The sequence below is a fragment of the Schistocerca gregaria genome, chromosome 2 (genome assembly GCF_023897955.1).
Source record: "Schistocerca gregaria isolate iqSchGreg1 chromosome 2, iqSchGreg1.2, whole genome shotgun sequence".
Classification (NCBI taxonomy): domain Eukaryota; kingdom Metazoa; phylum Arthropoda; class Insecta; order Orthoptera; family Acrididae; genus Schistocerca; species Schistocerca gregaria.
The window spans coordinates 818307687-818327435 of NC_064921.1; the positions used below are offsets into that span (position 1 = coordinate 818307687).

At 42.8% G+C, this 19749-nt stretch overlaps 1 protein-coding gene across 3 annotated transcripts in view; it reads left to right on the forward strand.

Annotated features, from left to right (window-relative positions):
• The window catches only part of LOC126335149 (probable G-protein coupled receptor 179), a 1457037-nt gene that overhangs the window by 1088717 nt on the left and 348571 nt on the right, over positions 1-19749 (forward strand). For all 3 annotated transcript variants that reach the window (XM_049998117.1, XM_049998118.1, XM_049998119.1), the window contains exon 6: positions 11138-11240. In XM_049998117.1, the coding sequence (XP_049854074.1) occupies positions 11138-11240 (103 nt within the window). The remainder of the gene's footprint in view (positions 1-11137; positions 11241-19749) is intronic.

Consider the following 19749-nt stretch of genomic DNA (forward strand, 5'->3'; position numbering starts at 1 on the left):
CCTTTCTCACATGAAATCCTGCACACCAAGGCTGAAGAGCATCATGCGGTTTAGATATTTCCAAATTTCCATAAAGCACTTGCTACGGTGCCACGCTGCCGACTTTTAACGATCATACGGAATAGGTTCTCAGTTATGTCTCTGGTTCGAAGACTTCTTATGTAACAGAGCCAGGTATGTTGTCCTCGATGGTGAGTTTTCATCAGAGACACACGGGTATCGTAATCCACGAATGTTGTATTATTAGTGTGCTGCTTAACACAGTAATGTGGGATAAATATCTAGACACAACGTTGCAAAGCAATGTGAAGTGGAATGGGCGTTTCAGGACTGCATTAGGGAAGGCATATGGTTGATTTCGGTTTATTAGGAGAATTTAAGGAATGTGTGGTTTTGCAAAGCGCCGCTTCTAGGACACTATAAGACACGCACAGAGGCCGCGTGGTTTGAGACGCAATGTCACGGATTGCGCGGCCTCTCCCGCCGGACGTTCGAGCCCTCTCTCGGGCATGGGTGTGTCTGTTGTTCTTAGCTAAGTCATTTGAGGTAGTGTGTAAGTCTAGGAACCGATGACCTCAGCAGTTTGATCCTTTAGTAATTCACACACACATTGGACTCTGCTCGAGTTACCGATAGATTCGATCAACGCACAAGTACTACCCAAATGCTTCGGGAACACAAATGGGAATCACTGGAGGGAAGTGACTCTATTCTTTTTGTCATCGATTTTGTGAATGGTTTGATGCGGCCCGCCACGAATTCCTCTCCTGTGCTAACCTCTTCATCTCAGAGTAGCACTTGCAACCTACGTCCTCAATTACTTGCTCTCTGTCTTCCTCTACAGTTTTTGCCCTCTACAGCTCCTTCTAGTGCTGTGGAAGTCATTCCCTCTTGTCTTAACAAATGTCCTATCATCTTGTCCCTTCTCCTTATCAGTGTTTTCTACATATTCCTTTCCTCTCTGATTCTGCGCCCAACCTCCTCATTCCTTACCTTATCAGTCCACCTAATTTTCAACATTCGTCTGTAGCACCACCTCTCAGATGCTTCGATGCTCTTCTGTTCCGGTTTTCCCGAAGTGCATGTTTCACTACCATTCCATGCTGTACTCCAGATGTACACTCTCAGAAATTTCTTCCTCAAATCAAGGCCGATATTTGATACTATTAGACTTCTCTTGGCCAGAAATGCCCTTTTTTGCCATTGCTATTCTGCTTTTGATGTCCTCTTTGCTCAGTCCTCATTGGTTATTTTACTGCCTAGGTAGCAGAATTCCTTAACTTCAGCTACTTCGTAACCATCAATCCTGATGTTTTAAGTTTCTCGCTGTTTTCATCTCTGCTACTTCTCATTACCTTAGTCTTTCTTCGATTTACTCTCAATCCATAATCTGCTCTTATTAGACTGTTCATTCTGTTCAGCAGATCATGTAATTTTTCTTCACTTTCACTCAAGATAGCAATGTCATCAGCGAATCGTATCATTGACAATATTTCACCTTGAATTTTAATTCTACTCCTGAACCTTTCTTTTACTTCCATCATTGCTTCCTCGATGTACAGGTTGAATAGTAGGGGCGAATGGCTACATCATTGTCTTTCACCCATTTTAATATGAGCACTTCGTTCTTGATCGTCCACTATTATTATTCCATCTTGGCTGTTGTATATATTGTATATGACACGCCTCTCCCTGTAGCTTACTTCTAATTTTCTCATAATTCCGAACATATTGCATCATTTTGTACTGTCGTACGCTTTTTCCAGATCGACAAATCCTATGAACGTGTCTTGATGTTCCTTTAGTCTTGGTTCCATTATTAGCCGTAACGTCAGAATTGCCTCTCACCTGCATTTACCTTTTCTGAAGCCAAACTGATCGTCATCCAGTGCATCCTCAATTTCCTTTTCCATTCTTCTGTATATTATTCTTGTAAGCAACTTGGATGCATAAGCTGTTAAACTGATTGTGCGGTAATCCTCGCACTTGTCAGCTCTTGCCGTCTTCTGAATTGTGTGGATGATGCTTTTCCGAAAGTCAGATGGTATGTCGCCAGACTCATTCATTCTCCTCACCAACGTGAATAGTCGTTTTGTTGCCACTTCCCCAAATGATTTTAGAAATTCTTGTGGAATTGTACCTATCCCTTCTGCCTTATTTGATCTTAAGTTCTCCAAAGCTCTTTTAAATTATGATTCTAATACTGGATCACCTATCTCTTCTAAATCGACTCCTCTTTCTTCTTCTATCACATCAGACAATTCTTCCCCCTCGTAGAGGCTTACTATGTATTCTTTCCACCTATCCGCTCTCTCCTCTGCATTTAACTGTGGAATTCCCGTTGCACTCTCAACATTATGACCCTTGCTTTTAATGTCACCCAAGGCTGTTTTTCTTTCCTGTACGCTGAGTCTGTCATTCCGCCAATTATTTATTCTTCTGTGTCTTTACATTTTTCGTGTAGCCATTTCGTCTTGCCATTTATTTCATTCCACAGCGACATGTATTTCTCTGTTTCTGAGTTTCTCGGAATATTTTTGTACTTCCTCCTCCCATCGATCAAGGAATTGAGAAGGTGCTGAGAAAAATGAGTCGGCATTTGAGGCTGACTTCAGAATGATTCTACTGCCGCTAACGTACTCATCGCATAATGGCCATGAAGGTAAGATTATAGAGATTTTGGCTCGTACCTAGGAATACTGTCATTTTTGCTCGCTCTATTTGCAAATGTAACAGAAAAGTTAACGGTTAGTATTGTTACAGGTTACCCTCCGCCATACACCATACGACGGCTTGCGGAGTATGTATGTAGTTGATGATGTAAACAAGAGATGGAATGGGAATGTGGAATAATGACTAGTAAATGGAGATTGCTGCAAAGAGCTACTGAAATTGATAAGTGTGATAACTTTGGCATATTCAAGTGTATATGCTGGTTACGCAGCATCGTAATTGACAAGGAAGGGGAACAGCCAGCACCTCCAGTCACTTGCCAGCTAACACAGTCGACAAAATATATCCTTATATCGGCGAGATCCGCGGTATCAGAGCATACGATATAAACTTATGATGTTCTTTTGCTCACGGGAGGCCCATGTGTGAAAGCGGTCTGAGTAATGCAGAGAATACCACTACATAGAGTGAACGTACTGTTACAGGAGTCGTTTTGACTTTAGATTTTCGAACAGTTTCTAGCAGTTTTTAAAATTTTGTTTAATGGAGCGCTTGAAATCGGTCTCTGAAGTACAAAAATAGCAGAGAATACAATGAAAAAATTTCACAACATATCTTTTTTCAAAGATCCGTACTGTTTCCGTCACCACACTGCACTATGATGACCCGACAAGCTAGGCAAGAGGTGATTGTGGAGTGTCCTTAGGTCTTTCTCAGAATGGTTTTTAAATTCGGTTTACAGAATTTGTTAATATACACTGAACTTGAAGTATAACATATTTCATAAATCTGATCTCACAGTAATACGTATTTTGCTACGTTACGATTAGGGTTTCCACTTTGTTTTCACATTCATGTCCTCTGCAGCTTTCAACTACAGTTTTCTCTGTAAGTCGCGGTGTTCTCTTCATCTTTTGCATCTGCAGCTGTTGTCTCTCCCTCCATGTTCGCAGTTAATTTATAATGTATAGGTTCCGCCTTTTTGCAGGCATTTTTTTTCTTTTTACCCAAACATATTTCAGCACCTTTGTACCACCATTAGTGGGTTTTGTTTATTGAAGACTGTAAAAACTGAACATGCTTTAGGATGCAACTGATCTAACAAAGTGAAGCCTAAAGAAAGTTTCTGTTCGTTTTGCTTCTTACCATGATATTTACTTCATATGGTTTTGCACTATACACACACATTAAATAACGAAATTTCACAAAGTACTTTAATTTGTATGTGCAGTGCCCTCATAATGCCAAAAAAGGATCAGTCACAACAAAAGGTAATAACAAATACATATGCAAAACATTTTGACACGCCGAAATCATGTTCTTTAAAAATCTAGTGATGTGTTAAGCACCAATGAAATTCACATTTACATCGTTTGGCTTGCATATGACAAGCTATCAGTGCAAGACACCATACAGTTAGTCCTTCAAAACCATATAATGTAAAATAACGGTAAGAAGCAAAACGAACAAAATCGTTCTTTAGGCTTCACTTTGTTAGATCAATTACAACCTAAAATATGTTTGCTTTTTCCAGCCTTCAATAAATAAAACCCACTGATGTTGGCACAGAGGTGCTGAAACATGTTTGGGTAAGAAGAAAAAACAGTATGTTTCCAAAAGGCGGGACCTGTATCCTAAAATAACCTGTTGTTATTCGTAAGGCTTACAAACTTCTCTATTTCCATAGTTGGTAATTAAGTGCGCAACACACCCAGACACAAGAAACAAAAGGCGCTCGGTTGCACCTGCTACGTCCGACTACGTGTGGCCGATTCCATTTCACTGGGATTCGTCCGTCAGCCAGCTGTGTGCGGCCGAATTGGTTGCGTGCAGTGGACGCGTGCTAACTTCACTACGTGTTTTGGGATCAGTCGGCCGCGTGCAGTCGTATGGGGGTCGTCCAACTAGCCGGACTAATACGCTTCCTATGAACGCCCAGCCTAAACCCTCGCATACATGTTTGTGCTTATGTACCCGCATCGGAGCCGCGCTGGGTTGCATATACGCTGCGACATTACACTCAAACTGAAGCTTTTTGAGCGCCTCTTGTAAGTAGAAGAATATCCAAATTAGTCCCACAGCTGAATGCCCCTGAATGTAGCTGTTCGATTGTAAATGTGCCTCAAAGAAAAGGAAATGTGCAGTAAGGCACTACTATTCTCCGACAATCATGTTCAAAACACATGTTTGTTACTGTCGTCTCCTACGTGCTGTGCGCGTGATCACAGCGTGCAACACAGGTATACGCAGCCGGTGGAAGGGACGTGAAGTCGGTGTGAGTGGGACGGTAGCTGGTCTCGGCCCTACAATCATCTAGGGCTTTTGACAATATAACCCAACACATGGACAGGATTTGGCACGATATCCCTGTACAGCATAGCCAACAAATCTATCAGGTAAGCCAAGCCGAATAACTGCTTACATAATGGTTCAAATGGCTCGGAGCACTATGGGACTTAACATCTATGGTCATCAGTCCCCTAGAAATTAGAACTACTTAAACCTAACTAACCTAAGGACATCACACAACACCCAGGCATTACGAGGCAGAGAAAATCCTTGACCCCGCCGGGAATCGAACCCGCGAACCCGGGCGTGGAAAGCGAGAACGTTACCGCACGGCTTACATAATGGTCAGAGGTGAATTTTTTCTGAAATTGTAATCATTTCTTTGTCTGCACATGTACACCAGATCTACCGATTTCCGTTCCATTCGCATAGTTCCTTCGGACTGTGTTTCCTTCTCCTTATTACTATTTTGTGTGTGTGTATGTGTGTGTGTATTACCTTTCGCACATTCGCGAGTTCATAGAAAAGCAAATTCGTTGTACAATTAAGAACTAAAGAGAAAGTATACATTTCTTGGGCATCAACATTAATAGATTGGTCTTATAATACAGAGTAAACATTTAGCAGTGATGCAATTAAATACATTTATTTCAGGCTGAAAGTGGTGGTAGAGGTAGGCAACCATGACACATATGACAAAAGTAGCTCCAAAAATGCTTGTTGGCTGCCGTAAAAATTGATCACTTGTACACGAATTGCAGTAACAGTTTCACATCACAGAACTGCACTCACAGTATGACCTTGATTGTAGAAGTCTGTCCATTGCGACTGTTCAGGAAGTGAATCATCCCTGAAAATCATCTCTTCGATGTTATGGAAATTCTTCACACGCAATAGAGTAAGAGCTAAGACGAAGTGTAAGGTCAGGAGAATACATGGAGAGAGGCAAAATACCGATAGCTCAAAGAAGAAGCGTATGTGACTGTGACGTGTGTGGAATGGACTGTGACGCTGTTGTGGAGTAGAAACACCGTGTGGACTGCTTCCCGTGATGCTTCGTCTTGATAGCCTCTGATTACCCAGTCAGCAGAAAGTTGCTCCTGCGACTGTTTCTCGCTTACTAGCGTAACCAGTTAGCACGAGATTGTAGGAGTCAACTACTTCCTTGGTAGAAAGCCCTAGTATATTTTCAGCGTACGTGAGCTGAGGACCATCTGGGCACCGTTTGATGCTGATACAACGAGCTTAATTATTATTCAATTTATTGTTCAATACACACCTCTTATTTGTGCTCTCAATGATGGCTAGTTGCAGCGTAGGCTGTAGTGGAATCTCCCGTCATGAGTGGCAGACACAAGGCCGCCGGAGAGTGCTGTATTAGCCAAAGCGTATGCCGGCGGGCTCCCCACACGTCGCAGGCGCTTACCGTGAGGTAGATGCTCTGAGGAGGCGTGACCGAGGTGCGTATGAGATTGATTTACGTGCCTGATAGTGTTTTTGTGGCCTTATACATTTCATTCCAGCTTTGTTTTTCTAGTTCTTTCGAAATATATTTTATTTTGATTTCTGCTAGATGCCGTTTGTAGGCTTGTAATTTAGGGAATGATTCGATGCCTGATTTTACTGTTGTTATTTGACAGAGATGGTCTGATATGCCGAGATCTTTTACAGGTACATCACATTATTCCCTGTACATATTTGTGGCCACATGGTCAATTACTGATGCAGTCATTGTAGTAACCCTTGTTGCACTATTGACCAACAGAGACATGCCAAAACTTTGAAGGATGTTTATGAAGGTGCTGATGGATTCATTTATGATATTAGTGTTGGTGTTAATGTCCTCACACAGAATTATGTCGACCTTTGTACTTGAGACTTTATCTAGAACTTCTGTTAACTTATTGAAAAAAGTGTCCACACTACCACAGGGAGATTTATACACACACAAAAGGATTAATTTCTTGGTGATATAAAGTTCTGTTAATTCAATAGCTGATATTTCAAAGTGTTTGTCTTCACTTGTTGTATTGAGGTCATACCTTGGTTTGAACTGTGTTCCTTTTCTGATATAAATACATGACCATCCACCCGTTCAAGTAGTTCTGCATTAAGAGTTTGCCCTTTCTTTCAATGATAATACTACATGTTGGATTTCTGTGTGTCTACGTCAGTGTTGAATAATACAAACTAATGAGCAGTTCAAAGACTGGAGCTCAACTTTTAATAGTTGCATTTTATTTTTTATTGATTTCATGTCTTGATGGAGGATTGTTAAGTCTGTGAAATTCCCCATGTTACTCTTTCCAATGGTTTGATTTTCTTTGTGACATCTGGTATGTGTGATACTTGAAGTGTTAAAATTTGTCTTGTGAGTAATTGTTTCACTATTTTTTAACTGCTGGAGATACTCTTTAGGTAGGGGAACCTGTTGTTTAGATTTATCCTAAAAAAAGACCCACTTTTCCTACCTATACCAACAGGTATTTGACCATGTGTGGCCCGAGATCCAACCCCTGTGCTTTCATGAATCAGCTGAACCAATCTTCCCTTCCCATCCCTAACCCCACACTGATTCGCCTCACAGCTCCATCAAGGTATGGTCAATCATGACGCAGAAACAGCTCAACCAAATGTACGTTGGTGTCATGAGTCAGGGAAGCTATCTTGTCCAGGTCACCACCTATGTCATATGCCCCATCCCTGTTTCCCGCTCCACCCTCTATCATTACATGGTCCTCTTTTGTAAAGTCCTTACATAAAGACCCTAGGTCGTCTAACACATGACTTAGCCCTGGTACGCTTACCCTAAACTTTCCTGTAACTGAAGGCCTACACCTCGTCCATGGCTACTACCTAGCAGCAGCACTTTATTCTTCCTAACACTCTGTACATTCCTAGGCTTCTTGGCCTCGGTTGAACTGTGCTGCACATTTCCTGCTCCTCGTTCTACCAGAGGCTTTTCTCCACTTAACTCTGTCAGTGGTAGATATGTGTTCTTGGGGCTGATGATAAAACTGTCGCCTTCTCTTTCTTTCTATCCTCCTACCAGCTGCCAGTTCCCAACCACCCTCCTACCCCCTACATCCCTTGATCCTTGCGATTTCTCTCCTTCCTTCCTACAACTATGCTTGAAGGGAACTGATGCACAGATTTTTCTTTCCTGTTCCCCAATCAAAATGTTCCTATTGCACACTCTGCAGTTCCAGGAGAGAGCCTCATCTGTTCTCCCAACATTCTCCCCACTGCACCGCCCCCCTACCCAAATGAAAATATTTCCTACAAGATTGGCAACAAATCCCTCTACTCCCTACCCTGTAACGGACTCCACATATCTCACTCATGGTCAGTTTCGAAAGAATAATTAAGTTTAAAGAATGTTTTAAATTTGTCAAGAATGCGAGATTGGCTGTGTGTAAACAAAAAATGACACAAAGGTCTTATGTGCGGTGATTGTTGTTTTGGTGCTGATGGAGAGATACAATGACAGAAGAATGAATTTGCAATTACTTTCCATTTATAGAATTTATGTTATCAGGCATGTTTGGTCAGGTTTTTAAACATTTTTAACTTGGACTAGTAAACAATACGAAATGTGTTGGTTAAATACAATTTAGAAACGTTTAATTACACTTTTCTTGCAATAATAGACACTGATGAAACTAGCAGCTGTCTTTTTTAAACGAATTTTACACTATCAAGAAAACTTGAATAGAATTTTTTGTGTTTATGTCACGCAAAATTTCGGGTTATATCGCGATTATCTGGATTTCAGCTAAAGAGCAAGTTTTTTCAAGAACAAGCTCTGCTGGGACGCTAATATTCAGTTGTGTGACAAGAACAGACACTACTGTAAGTACATAAAGCAAAGAAAATTTAAATTTGCCACTATCTCCTCTTAAATAAGTTCTTTTAGCGGACGATGAAAATACCTACTACTTTTATATTTCCCTAAGGGTTTTGACAAGCGCCTTGTAGTGAAATTGCTTGCTTATGGAATATCGTCTGTTAGATGACTGGATTCATGATTTCCTGTCAGGGAGGTCTCGATTCGAAGTAACTGATGGAAAGTCATTGAGAAAAACAGAAGTGATTTTTGGCGTTCCACAATGTAGAATTATAGACCCCCTGCCGTGAATTAAACATATAAACGATTTAGGAGACAATCTGAACAACCGTCTTAGGTTGTTTGCAAATGATGCTGTCGTTAGAATATCAAAACAAATTGGAAAACGATTTAGAAGAGATATCTGTATGATGCGAAAATTGGCAAGTGATCCAAACTAACGAAAAGTGTGAGGTCATCCACAAGAGTTCTAAAAGGAATCCGTTAAACTTCGGTTACACGATAAATCAGTCAACTCCAACGGCTGTAAATTCAACTAAATACCTAGGAATTACAGTTATTAATAACTTCGAATTGGAAAGAACACATAGAAAATTTCGTGGTTAAAGGCAAACCAAAGACTGCGTTTTATTGGCAGAATATTTAGAAAATGTAACAGATCTACTAAAGAGACTGCCTACACTGCGCTTGTCCGTCCTCTTTTAGAGTACTGTTGCGCAGTAATGTTATATCGAGAAAGTTCAAAGAAGAGCAGCACGTTTTGTATTATCGTGAAATAGGAGAGACAGTGTCACGGACGTGTTACAGGACTTGGGGTGGACATCATTAAAACAAAGGCGTTTTTTCTTGGGGTGGAATCTTCTCACGAAATTTCGAACTCTAGCTTTCTTCTCCGAATGCGAAAATAATTTGTTGACACCGACCTACATCGGAAGGAACGATCTACAAAATGAAGATATAGGTGTTCGTTTTTTCCGAGCGTTGTTCGAGAGTGGAATAATAGAGAATTATTGTGGAGGTGGTTCGATGAACCCTCTCCCAGGCACTTAAGAGTGATTGCAGAGTATCAGTGTAGAATCATTCGTAATTGGTCCAGTTTATGAGATATGGTCAACGGTCTCTAGTTCCACTGCATTTCGTTAACGGGGTTGTTTCAGTATCTTAACTGCTACACCAGATCCTCGACAAGCGTTGTTGCATTCTATCTAGTGCATCTTACTTAACGTCACAAGGGCAATGAAGGCAGTTCGGCGTGTATTTGTCTTACACTTCTCTGCTGAGCTCGATCGCACTTCCTCACGGAAGTATCATATCACACTCTTGGTGACAAATTTTTTCTAAATGTTTACGCTTTGTAGTTGGCTTGTTAAAAATTGCTCTGAGGAGTATGGGACTTACCATCGGAGGTCATCAGTCCCCTAGAACTTAGAACTACTTAAACCTAACTAACCTAAGGAGATCACACACATCATTGCCCGAGGCAGGATTCGGATCTGCGATCGTAGCATTCGCGCGGAGCCAAACTGAAGCGCCTAGAACCGCTACGTACCGCGGCCGGCGCAGTTGGCTTATGTTGACCCATTCGTGCACTGAAGCAACCCTAAGCTGTGGGACCTTAGAAAATTTTTTACTCTCCCGTTCCTGTACTACCTCCTTGTGGAAAAGCACTGTGAAAGCCACAAGGAACACTCAGCATCATTGTGACCAATGATGGATGGGTCAACGCATTCTTCGGCGGTAGTGAACACACACGTTCCACTGCTTGCTTTGCACACTGTCTCGAGGTCATAGTGATGCTCGCAACACTCTTCCATGGTGATAAGGTGGCTATGGATGTTAACTGGCGTGACATAGTTATAATATTACCGTTGCTGCCACGGTTGGGATGACGCTTTGAACGGATGTGAAAAATCGTGTGATAGATGTTGAAACTGACGGATGACAGGTTTTTCACTATTTGCCGGTCCCTCACTTCTTTCTACGTTGTTCGAACTTTTTCGACCACACTGCGTCATGTGATGCTGCGATGTCGGCGTACGCTTCTGTGTACTCAGCATCGACTGTTGTAGCGTTGGAATGGAGATAACGAATTACTGCAAGATACTCCTCTGCCATTTTGTTTGGGCTCCTCGGTCGGCATGCCACTGTACTCTGCCATGGATGACTGCAGATGTGTACCTAGAAACAAACAAGTAATTAGTAATGTAACTTTGCTCTTTCGAGGTAAAAACTGAAGCTTTCCGACTGCCCGTCGTGCAAGTGTGGGTGCCGTCATGTGACTTTTGCGAGACGCCTGTGTGACAGGTGTTTCCGCCCGTGTTGTTGCAGATCGGACGGCGGCCTGGTGTTCCTGCCCCTCGAGGTGGCCGCCTGCAACCACAGCCTGGTGCTGCTCCCGGCGGGCAGGACGTGCACTCGCCACCACGCACAGGTCAGACAGACTCTCATTCTGTACTTCTGCAACCACATATGCACACAGAATTTGACTGACGTTTCTCGTAATGAGAAATTAGAAGGAGTGATCTGTCTGTGTTTGACCTGCAAGTGTTTTAAATAATTTTTTATAGTCAACATCACGTTCAATACTTTTTTCATTGACCGGTTTCGACAGTGTACCCCTTGCTTGTTAAGCTGATTATTTTTCACGTAAGAAGTATCTCCCTTTAATATAAGAGGACCCAGTGATCCATGGTTCCCATTTCTACCACTGTGTGTCTAATTCTTTCAATTAGGCCCGATAAATTGAGATATGGGTAATCAAACCCGCTAGAAAACATAGTATTCTAATTTAAAAATGAAGTAACGGATAACGCAACCTCGGTGAATGGCCATGGAACAATACGTGCACATTAGGGAAGGTAAGACTTTCTTTTTCTGATACTATGAATTCAGTTAGTCGCATGAAGTGCATAATGCATACAATGGATATGCCTGGATTGAAAATTCATAGAATATAGTCATTATCTCAGTGGTATGGATGAAGGATACTAAATAACGCTAAGAGAGAATTCCATTTATCATTCTGATTTATTTCGATAATATTTAAGAAAACTATTACTCTTTGTGACAAAACATTAAAGGAAACTTTTACTCCTTGTGACAAAACATACATGAAGCCTTCATGAAGCACTCACTATCTCTTGCATCTCGTCATACCGTAAACATGGACAACACTTCGTCGCCAGTTACATCTACTAATTATTAAAATGGGTAAAAATGAATGTTACTGAATCGTGGCCTCTTAACACCATTTAGTTATTGTCACATCTATTTAAACATTACTTGTGTTACTACACATTAAGTACCATGGAGAAACGTTCATGTTGAAACCGCGTATTATGCAACCGCAATGCAACGTGAGCAAACCAGCCCAGGCTTCATGGCTCCACATTATTCATACAATGATTAACGAATGGAAAATCCAGTGACTACCGCTTGAATGCTGGCAACACGTGCCCAAGTTCGAAAACAAAGAAACGAGTAAAATAAACCGTTGAATCATGAAAAATTTATATTGCTTGTATCCAGAACGAAACTACGCAACAAATGAAACACTAATGAACCTATCCGCTATTGACCTACGAACAAGAACCGTTGGTTCATGCCCTCAATCACCACGCGCCTAAGTCCGCTAGTAGAAACACATTAATCTGAAAAATTTCTACAAATAAAATATCGCTGAACGTTTCCCAGTATTAATTCACACCCGAACATGTTTCATAATCAATGTTACCCAAAAAACCTACATTATGGATAACTTGTCTCACCATCCATGACGAGCGCCGCACCCCTGCGTCCGTCTCGTTCAATCGGCGGCCTCAGAGTGTCCTCTCCTGGCGCGTTCCAGGACCAACCGACAACCATTCAAAAAAACTGGTGCTGGAGGTAGGACCTCAGTGAGAACCAACCTCACAAACTCTGCCCTGCTCATTCTCACTATCTTTGGAATCACCAACTCCCTGCCGAATCCGCTCACGTTGTTATGTTGGTGCTAAGTTACACTACTGCTATCATCTTTGACTAACCCAGATTATTATATATTCCATACATAATCACGTTTATCCATCCACATACATCATGGGATCTAAGGGTGAGAGAGGAGGTGTAACACCAACCGAAGAAAAAATATAGACGGAAGCATTCTTGAATCCAGATGTTAATTAGCTAGACGAAACATTCAAAGGACGCTCTCGGCGTAAAATAAATTATTAAACATATAGAAATTAATCAGTCAGTTAAATGAAGCGTAAACCTGCGACGTTTCAAGGTAAGACTGTCATCTTCAGATCATGAAAAACTTATTTGGTTGAACGCCATATTCGATTTGCGTTCTTTACTCTTGCCATGTTTATTTTTGACAAACTTGTGTGGAACGTGCAATATACTCTCCATTTAAGTGTAGAGTATATTGCACATTCAACATAAGCTTGCCAAAAAAATTGCAAACAGGTTCGTCGCAAGTAAAAACACACACTGCTAAAATGCGCATTACGGAACTTGGCATGTTTATATATGCAGCATTCCTTTGATTTTTGTCAGTTGTTAAAATCCATAACACAGAGTAAATGTGCAAATTTATGCCAATGATTACGTTTTCAAGACTAGTGAAGCACAGCTTGCAACCTTCTCACTCGAAATACATAGTGCAGTCTTTAAAATTTTAGTTTTAGTTTTTAAAGATCTAAAGATGACAGAGTTGCCTGTCGAAAACGGTCAATAAAAATTAGTTTTGAACACGATATTGGGTACAAAAATTTTCTTTAATGTATAGATAACGGTCACCCTTAGTCATACGAAGGAAGGGTGATTAGGCTTTAATGTCCCGTCGACATCAAGGTCACTGGAGCGCAAATTCGAAATGTTCCAAGGATCGGGAAGCAAATAGACAGTGCCCTGCCGAAGGAACCATCCCGCTATCTGCTGAGAGGGATTTAACGAAATCCGGATGGTCCGATGCGAATAAGAACCGACCTCCTCTTGAATGCGCTCACAGTGTGCTAACCACTATCCCACATCGCTAGGTCTCAATCATAAACTAATGGGAGTCAGTTACGATCTGTCTCTTCAGTTTCTGTTTACATTTTACTTCTTTTTATAACTGTCATTCTAACGTAGAGTGACTCATACCGACAATGCCTTAACGGCAACGTCGTACGCATTTTCGGTCAACTAGAATTTGAGCAGGCCCTCAAAATACAGAAAAATCCTGCGCCTTGCCCCACGTTCCGTATCCGTCTACCTTTGTCCTCTAGGATCCTGAATGAGCTAATTACATTCTAATTTCTACTTTCCTTTCCCAGATGTTACGCCTTCAGAGTTCTAACATTTTATATGAAACTGACTCGAATCTGTCATCCCTGATTGTCAACCCTCACAACCCGCTGTCCTTTTACCAAAACATGCCACCCCCTCCCTATGTCAGTCTTCCAATACGTAATACGCACATTCTGTCCTAAAGAAACATGGTAAGCAAGCCGTAGTTAATGACTATAGTTAATTCTTGGAGGTTTAATCCCATTTGATACTCATAAAAATTCACTTGATCGCAAACGACTACCAGTCTGGACTGAGCTGTCAGAGACTGTGGTAATGTGTGTTTGAGATCCGTCTGTGTGTGTGGAATCTCCGTTACATCGTGAGTAGCAACTATCCTTTTCATAATATTGCGTATTGACAGCTATTCTTTACATGTGTACAAAATACGGCACGTGCCCGCTCTTCTTCTGTTAATCAACATGCCCGCTTTGGAGAGTTAAATGAAACCGATAACTTACCTAAATTCCATTCACTGCAACGTATGATCTAAGCTGAACCATACGCAAAGTACACACAATGTGTTTGTAACTTGCTAACTATATAAAATTTCGCACAATGTTTTACTTACAGGGTGTTTCAAAAATGACGGGTATATTTGAAACGGCAAAACAAACTAAACGAGTAGCGATAGAAATACACCGTTTGTTGCAATATGCTTGGGACAACAGTACATTATCAGGCGGACAAACTTTCGAAATTACAGTAGTTACCATTTTCAACAACAGATGGCGCTGCAAGTGATGTGAAAGATATAGAAGACAACGCAGTCTGTGAGTGCGCCATTCTGTACGTCGTCTTTCTGCTGTAAGCGTGTGCTGTTCACAACATGCAAGTGTGCTGTGGACAACATGGTTTATTCCTTAGAACAGAGGATTTTTCTGGTGTTGGAATTCCATCGCCTAGAACACAGTGTTGTTGCAACAAGACGAAGTTTTCAACGGAGGTCTAATGTAACCAATGGACCGAAAATCGATACAATAAAGGATCTGTTTGAAAAATTTCAACGGACTGGGAACGTGACGGATGAACGTGCTGGAAAGGTAGGGCGACCGCGTACGGCAACCACAGAGGGCAACGCGCAGCTAGTGCAGCAGGTGATCCAACAGCGGCCTCGGGTTTCCGTTCACCGTGTTGTTCACCGTGTTGCAGCTGCGGTCCAAATGACGCCAACGTCCACGTATCGTCTCATGCGCCAGAGTTTACACCTCTATCCATACAAAATTCAAACGCGGCAACCCCTCAGCGCCGCTACCATTGCTGCACGAGAGACATTCGCTAACTATATAGTGCACAGGATTGATGACGGCGATATGTATGTGGGCAGCATTTGGTTTACTGACGAAGCTTATTTTTACCTAGACGGCTTCGTCAATAAACAGAACTGGCGCGTATGGGGAACCGAAAAGCCCCATGTTGCAGTGCCATCATCCCTGCATCCTCAAAAAGTACTGGTCTGGGCCGCCATTTCTTCCAAAGGAATCATTGGCCCATTTTTCAGATCCGAAACAATTACTGCATCACGCTATCTGGATATTCTTCGTGCATTTGTGGCGGTAGAAACTGCCTTAGACGACACTGCGAACACCTCGTGGTTTATGCAAGATGTTGCCCGGCCACATCGCACGGCCGACGCCTTTAATTTCCTGAATGAATATTTCGATGATCGTGTGATTGCTTTGGGCTATCCGAAACATACAGGAGGCGGCGGGGATTGGCCTCCCTATTCGCCAGACATGAACTCCTGTGACTTCTTTCTGTGGGGACACTTGAAAGACCAGGTGTACCGCCAGAATCCAGAAACAATTGAACAGCTGAAGCAGTACATCTCATCTGCATGTGACGCCATTCCGCCAGACACGTTGTCAAAGGTTTCGGGTAATTTCATTCAGAGACTACGCCATATTATTGCTACGCATGGTGGATATGTGGAAAATATCGTACTATAGAGTTTCCCAGACTGCAGCGGCATCTGTTGTTGACAATTGTAACTACTGTAATTTCGAAAGTTTGTCTGCCTGAAAATGTACTGTTGTCCCAAGCATATTGCAACAAACGGTGTATTTCTATCGCTGCTCGTTTAGTTTGTTTTGCCGTTTCAAATATACCGGTCATTTTTGAAACATCCTGTAATATGCTGCAGTGTGATAAACGCCACGGATAATGAAAGGAAATTCGGATCTGTATGGAGTGAAGATAGAATACCAAACAGTAAGATGTGCGAAAATCAAATTTTTTAAAATAATCTTCGGAAAATCGGATAAGTAATCGGGTGATAAATAATCGGCTTAACAGCTTGTGGGTTCTAGTTGCTGACAAGAATAATATACAGAAAAATGGAAAAGAAATTTATGTGTTAGATGTCGATCAGCTCGGCTTTAGGAAAGGAAAAGGCACCAGGGAGGCAGTTCTCACCTTGCGGTTGATAATGGAAGCAAGACTAACGAAAAATCAAGACACGTTCATAGGATTTGTCAACCTGGAAAAAGCGTTCGACAATGTAAAAAGGTGCATGTTTTTCGTAATTCCGAGAAAAGTAGGGGTAAGAAACAGGGAGGGACAGGTAATATTCGATGTGTACAAGAGCCAAGAGAGTATAATAAGAGTAGACGACCAAGAACGGAATGCTCGGATTAAAAAGACTGTAAGACAGGGATGTACCCTTTCGTCCCTGCCGACCAAAGTGTGCATCGAGGAAGCAATGACGGAAATAAACGGAAGGGTTAGGAGTGGAACTGAAATTCCAGTTGAGAGATACGATTCTTTGGTGACATTGCCATCCTGAGTGAAAGTGAAGAAGAATTGCATGATCTACCGACTGGGATAATGGACCGAGAGTAAATCGAATAAAGTCGTAAATAATGGGAAGCAACAGAAATGAAAACAGCGATAAACTTAATAGCAGGATTGATGGTCACGAAGTTAAAGAATTCTGCTACCTAGATGGCAAAATAACCAATAACGGACGTAACAAGGAGGACATCAAAAGCATACTAGCACTGATAAAAAGGGCATTCCTGACCAAGAGAAGTCTACTAGCGTCAAACATACGCCTTAATTGAGGAAGAAATTTGTGAGAATGTATGTCTGGAGTACAGCATTGTATGGTAGTGAAACATGGACTGTGCCGGGAAAACCGGAACAGAGAATCGAAGCCTTTGAGATGTGGTGCTGCTACAGACGAATGCTGAAAATTTGGTGGACTGAGAAGGTAAGGAATGAGGAGGTTCTGCGCAGAATCGGAGAGGAAAGGAATATGTGGAAAACACTGATAAGGAGAAGGGACAGGATCATAGGACATCTGTTAAGACATCAGGGAATAACTTCTATTGTCCTAGAGGGAACTGTAGCAGAAGACAGAGATTGCAGTACATCGAGCAAAAAACTGAGAACACAGGTTACAAGTGCTACTCTGAAATGAAGGGATTGGCACAGGGGAAGAATTCTTAGCACGCCGTATTAAACCAGTCAGATGACTGATGACAAAAAAAAGGAAGTATATTATTTTGGCCAGATCGCCGTCTCTCAGCAACATTTGGCGAGAAGTGCAGCCATAACAAAAGACGCCTCAGCCCGGGATGCAGAGCCCATCTGAAGTTGCGTAAGGGTTAATAAGATATTGGGAGGAGAACCACTAAGAGTTACCAAACTAAGTTCTCCGCCGGTGGCCACAGGTTCTGGCAGGCCAGTTGGCGACCCTTCCAGGCCTCCTAGGTTCTGGAGGGCGAAGCGCCCGCTTGGCGGGTCGCCGAAGCGGCAAGAAGTCGGACTTGGTCCCTCGGCTTAGCAGGGACAGCGTTCTCAGCAGGGACAGGAGCGGACAGCGCAGCCATTCCTCTGCCGGTGGCTGGAGCGCCCCCCTCTGGCGCTCTGGGTTCTTGCAGCGGGCGAGACCCCCGCGCCTCACAAATCCGCTTACCGCCCGCTGCCACGGGAGAGGCGGGCGCAGCGGACGCCCGATTTTATTGACCTCTCAGCGGCGCCGTCAGCTCCTCCTCAGTGTAAGCTCTGCTTCCAGACGCTGATAACATTTCTCAAGCCCTAATGACTGCTATAAGCCCATGACTGTTTCAAAACCGTGAAAAAGTTTTTTTAGAGACCGTTACCAAATTACTGTTCATTCTCTTGCGTCCATGGTACATGTTATAAAAATGTATGTATGTGCGAAGGGTGTTCAATATGTATGCGACACATTTTTTCTTTCTGAAAGCAGGTTTGCTTTATTCACGATTACAGTACACCACACTATGTTCCACTCTCTTGGCTACAAACCCTATTTTTCAGCATAATCTCCTTTATAATACTAAATAATCATCAACCAGTTGCATAAAAGAAATTAAATTTCTTAACCGGTTATTCAGGTGCCTGTACAGGAAAATACACCACAAAATAGTAGAGTGAACCGTGGTAAAAATTGCTGTGTTGAAGAGCGCCGCAGAGGTTCAAGTCCTCCCTCGGGCATTTGTGTGTGTGTGTTTGTTCTTAGGATAATTTAGGTTAAGTAGTGTGTAAGCTTAGGGACTGATGGCCTTAGCAGTTAAGTCCGATAATATTTCACACACAATTGAACATTTTTGAAGATCGCGCCGCAGCGCGTAGTGTGAAACAGTCGCCCTCCATTTCTGGAGGTGGCGCCACTGTGGCAATCGCAGCTTTCGTGTCTCCCTCTGGTGGGAAAGGGGAAAGGTTTCCTGTTCACGTGCATTTAAGGGGCGCTAAGAAGCTCGCCAGTCGGTCAGTATGGTTCAGTCTCTCGTCCCCACCTTGCTAGTCTGTCCCTCGTCCGCATTTGTTAGGCAGTTAGTGTTTGTCTGTCGTTCGGATCAATCTTTAAAGCCGGCAAAATGAGACTCTTTCCAACCCCGCCAGTAAGAGAACTCAGCGAGTGGTCGCCCGGTCGGGTCTTAGTTTCTGCATCTGAGTCTGCGCGTTAGGCTGCCAGTTTGCTCGAGTTTGCTCAGGCAATGGTCATTGGCGGTTGGATCGATCGGTTGGTCAGCCACGCACTGAGACACAAGATGACTTACTTGTCCGTCTTGAGCGTCGGAGCATGTGAGGTCGCCACGTGAGTCCATTGGGCCGCGGCGTATAGCGAGGGGTAGTGACTTCGCGGTCGATATGAGAGCAGTGTCTCAGTGCGCGACCGACCAACCGATCGATCCAATCGCCAATGACCATTGCCGGAGCAAACTCTATCAGACTGGCGGCCTAATGCGCAGACTGAGATGCAGGAACTAAGCCCCGACCGGGTGACCACTCGCTGAGTTCTCTTACTGAAGGAGTGGAAAGACATTTTGCCGGCTTTAATGGTTGATCCGTACGACAGACATACTAGCACTCCGAACGACAGACAGACACTAACTGCATAACAAATGCGGACGAGATACAGACTAGCAAAGTGGGGAAGAGAGACTGACCCATACAGACCGACTGGCGAGCTCATAGCGCCCCTTAAATGCACGTGAACAGGAAACCTTTCCCCTTTCCCAACAGAGGAGACACCAAAGCTGCGATTGCCACAGCGGCGCCACCGTCAGAAACGGAGGGCGATTGCTTCACACTAAGCGCTGCGGCGCGCTTTTCAAAACAGCAATTTTTACAACGGTTCATAGAGGTTAGATAAAAAT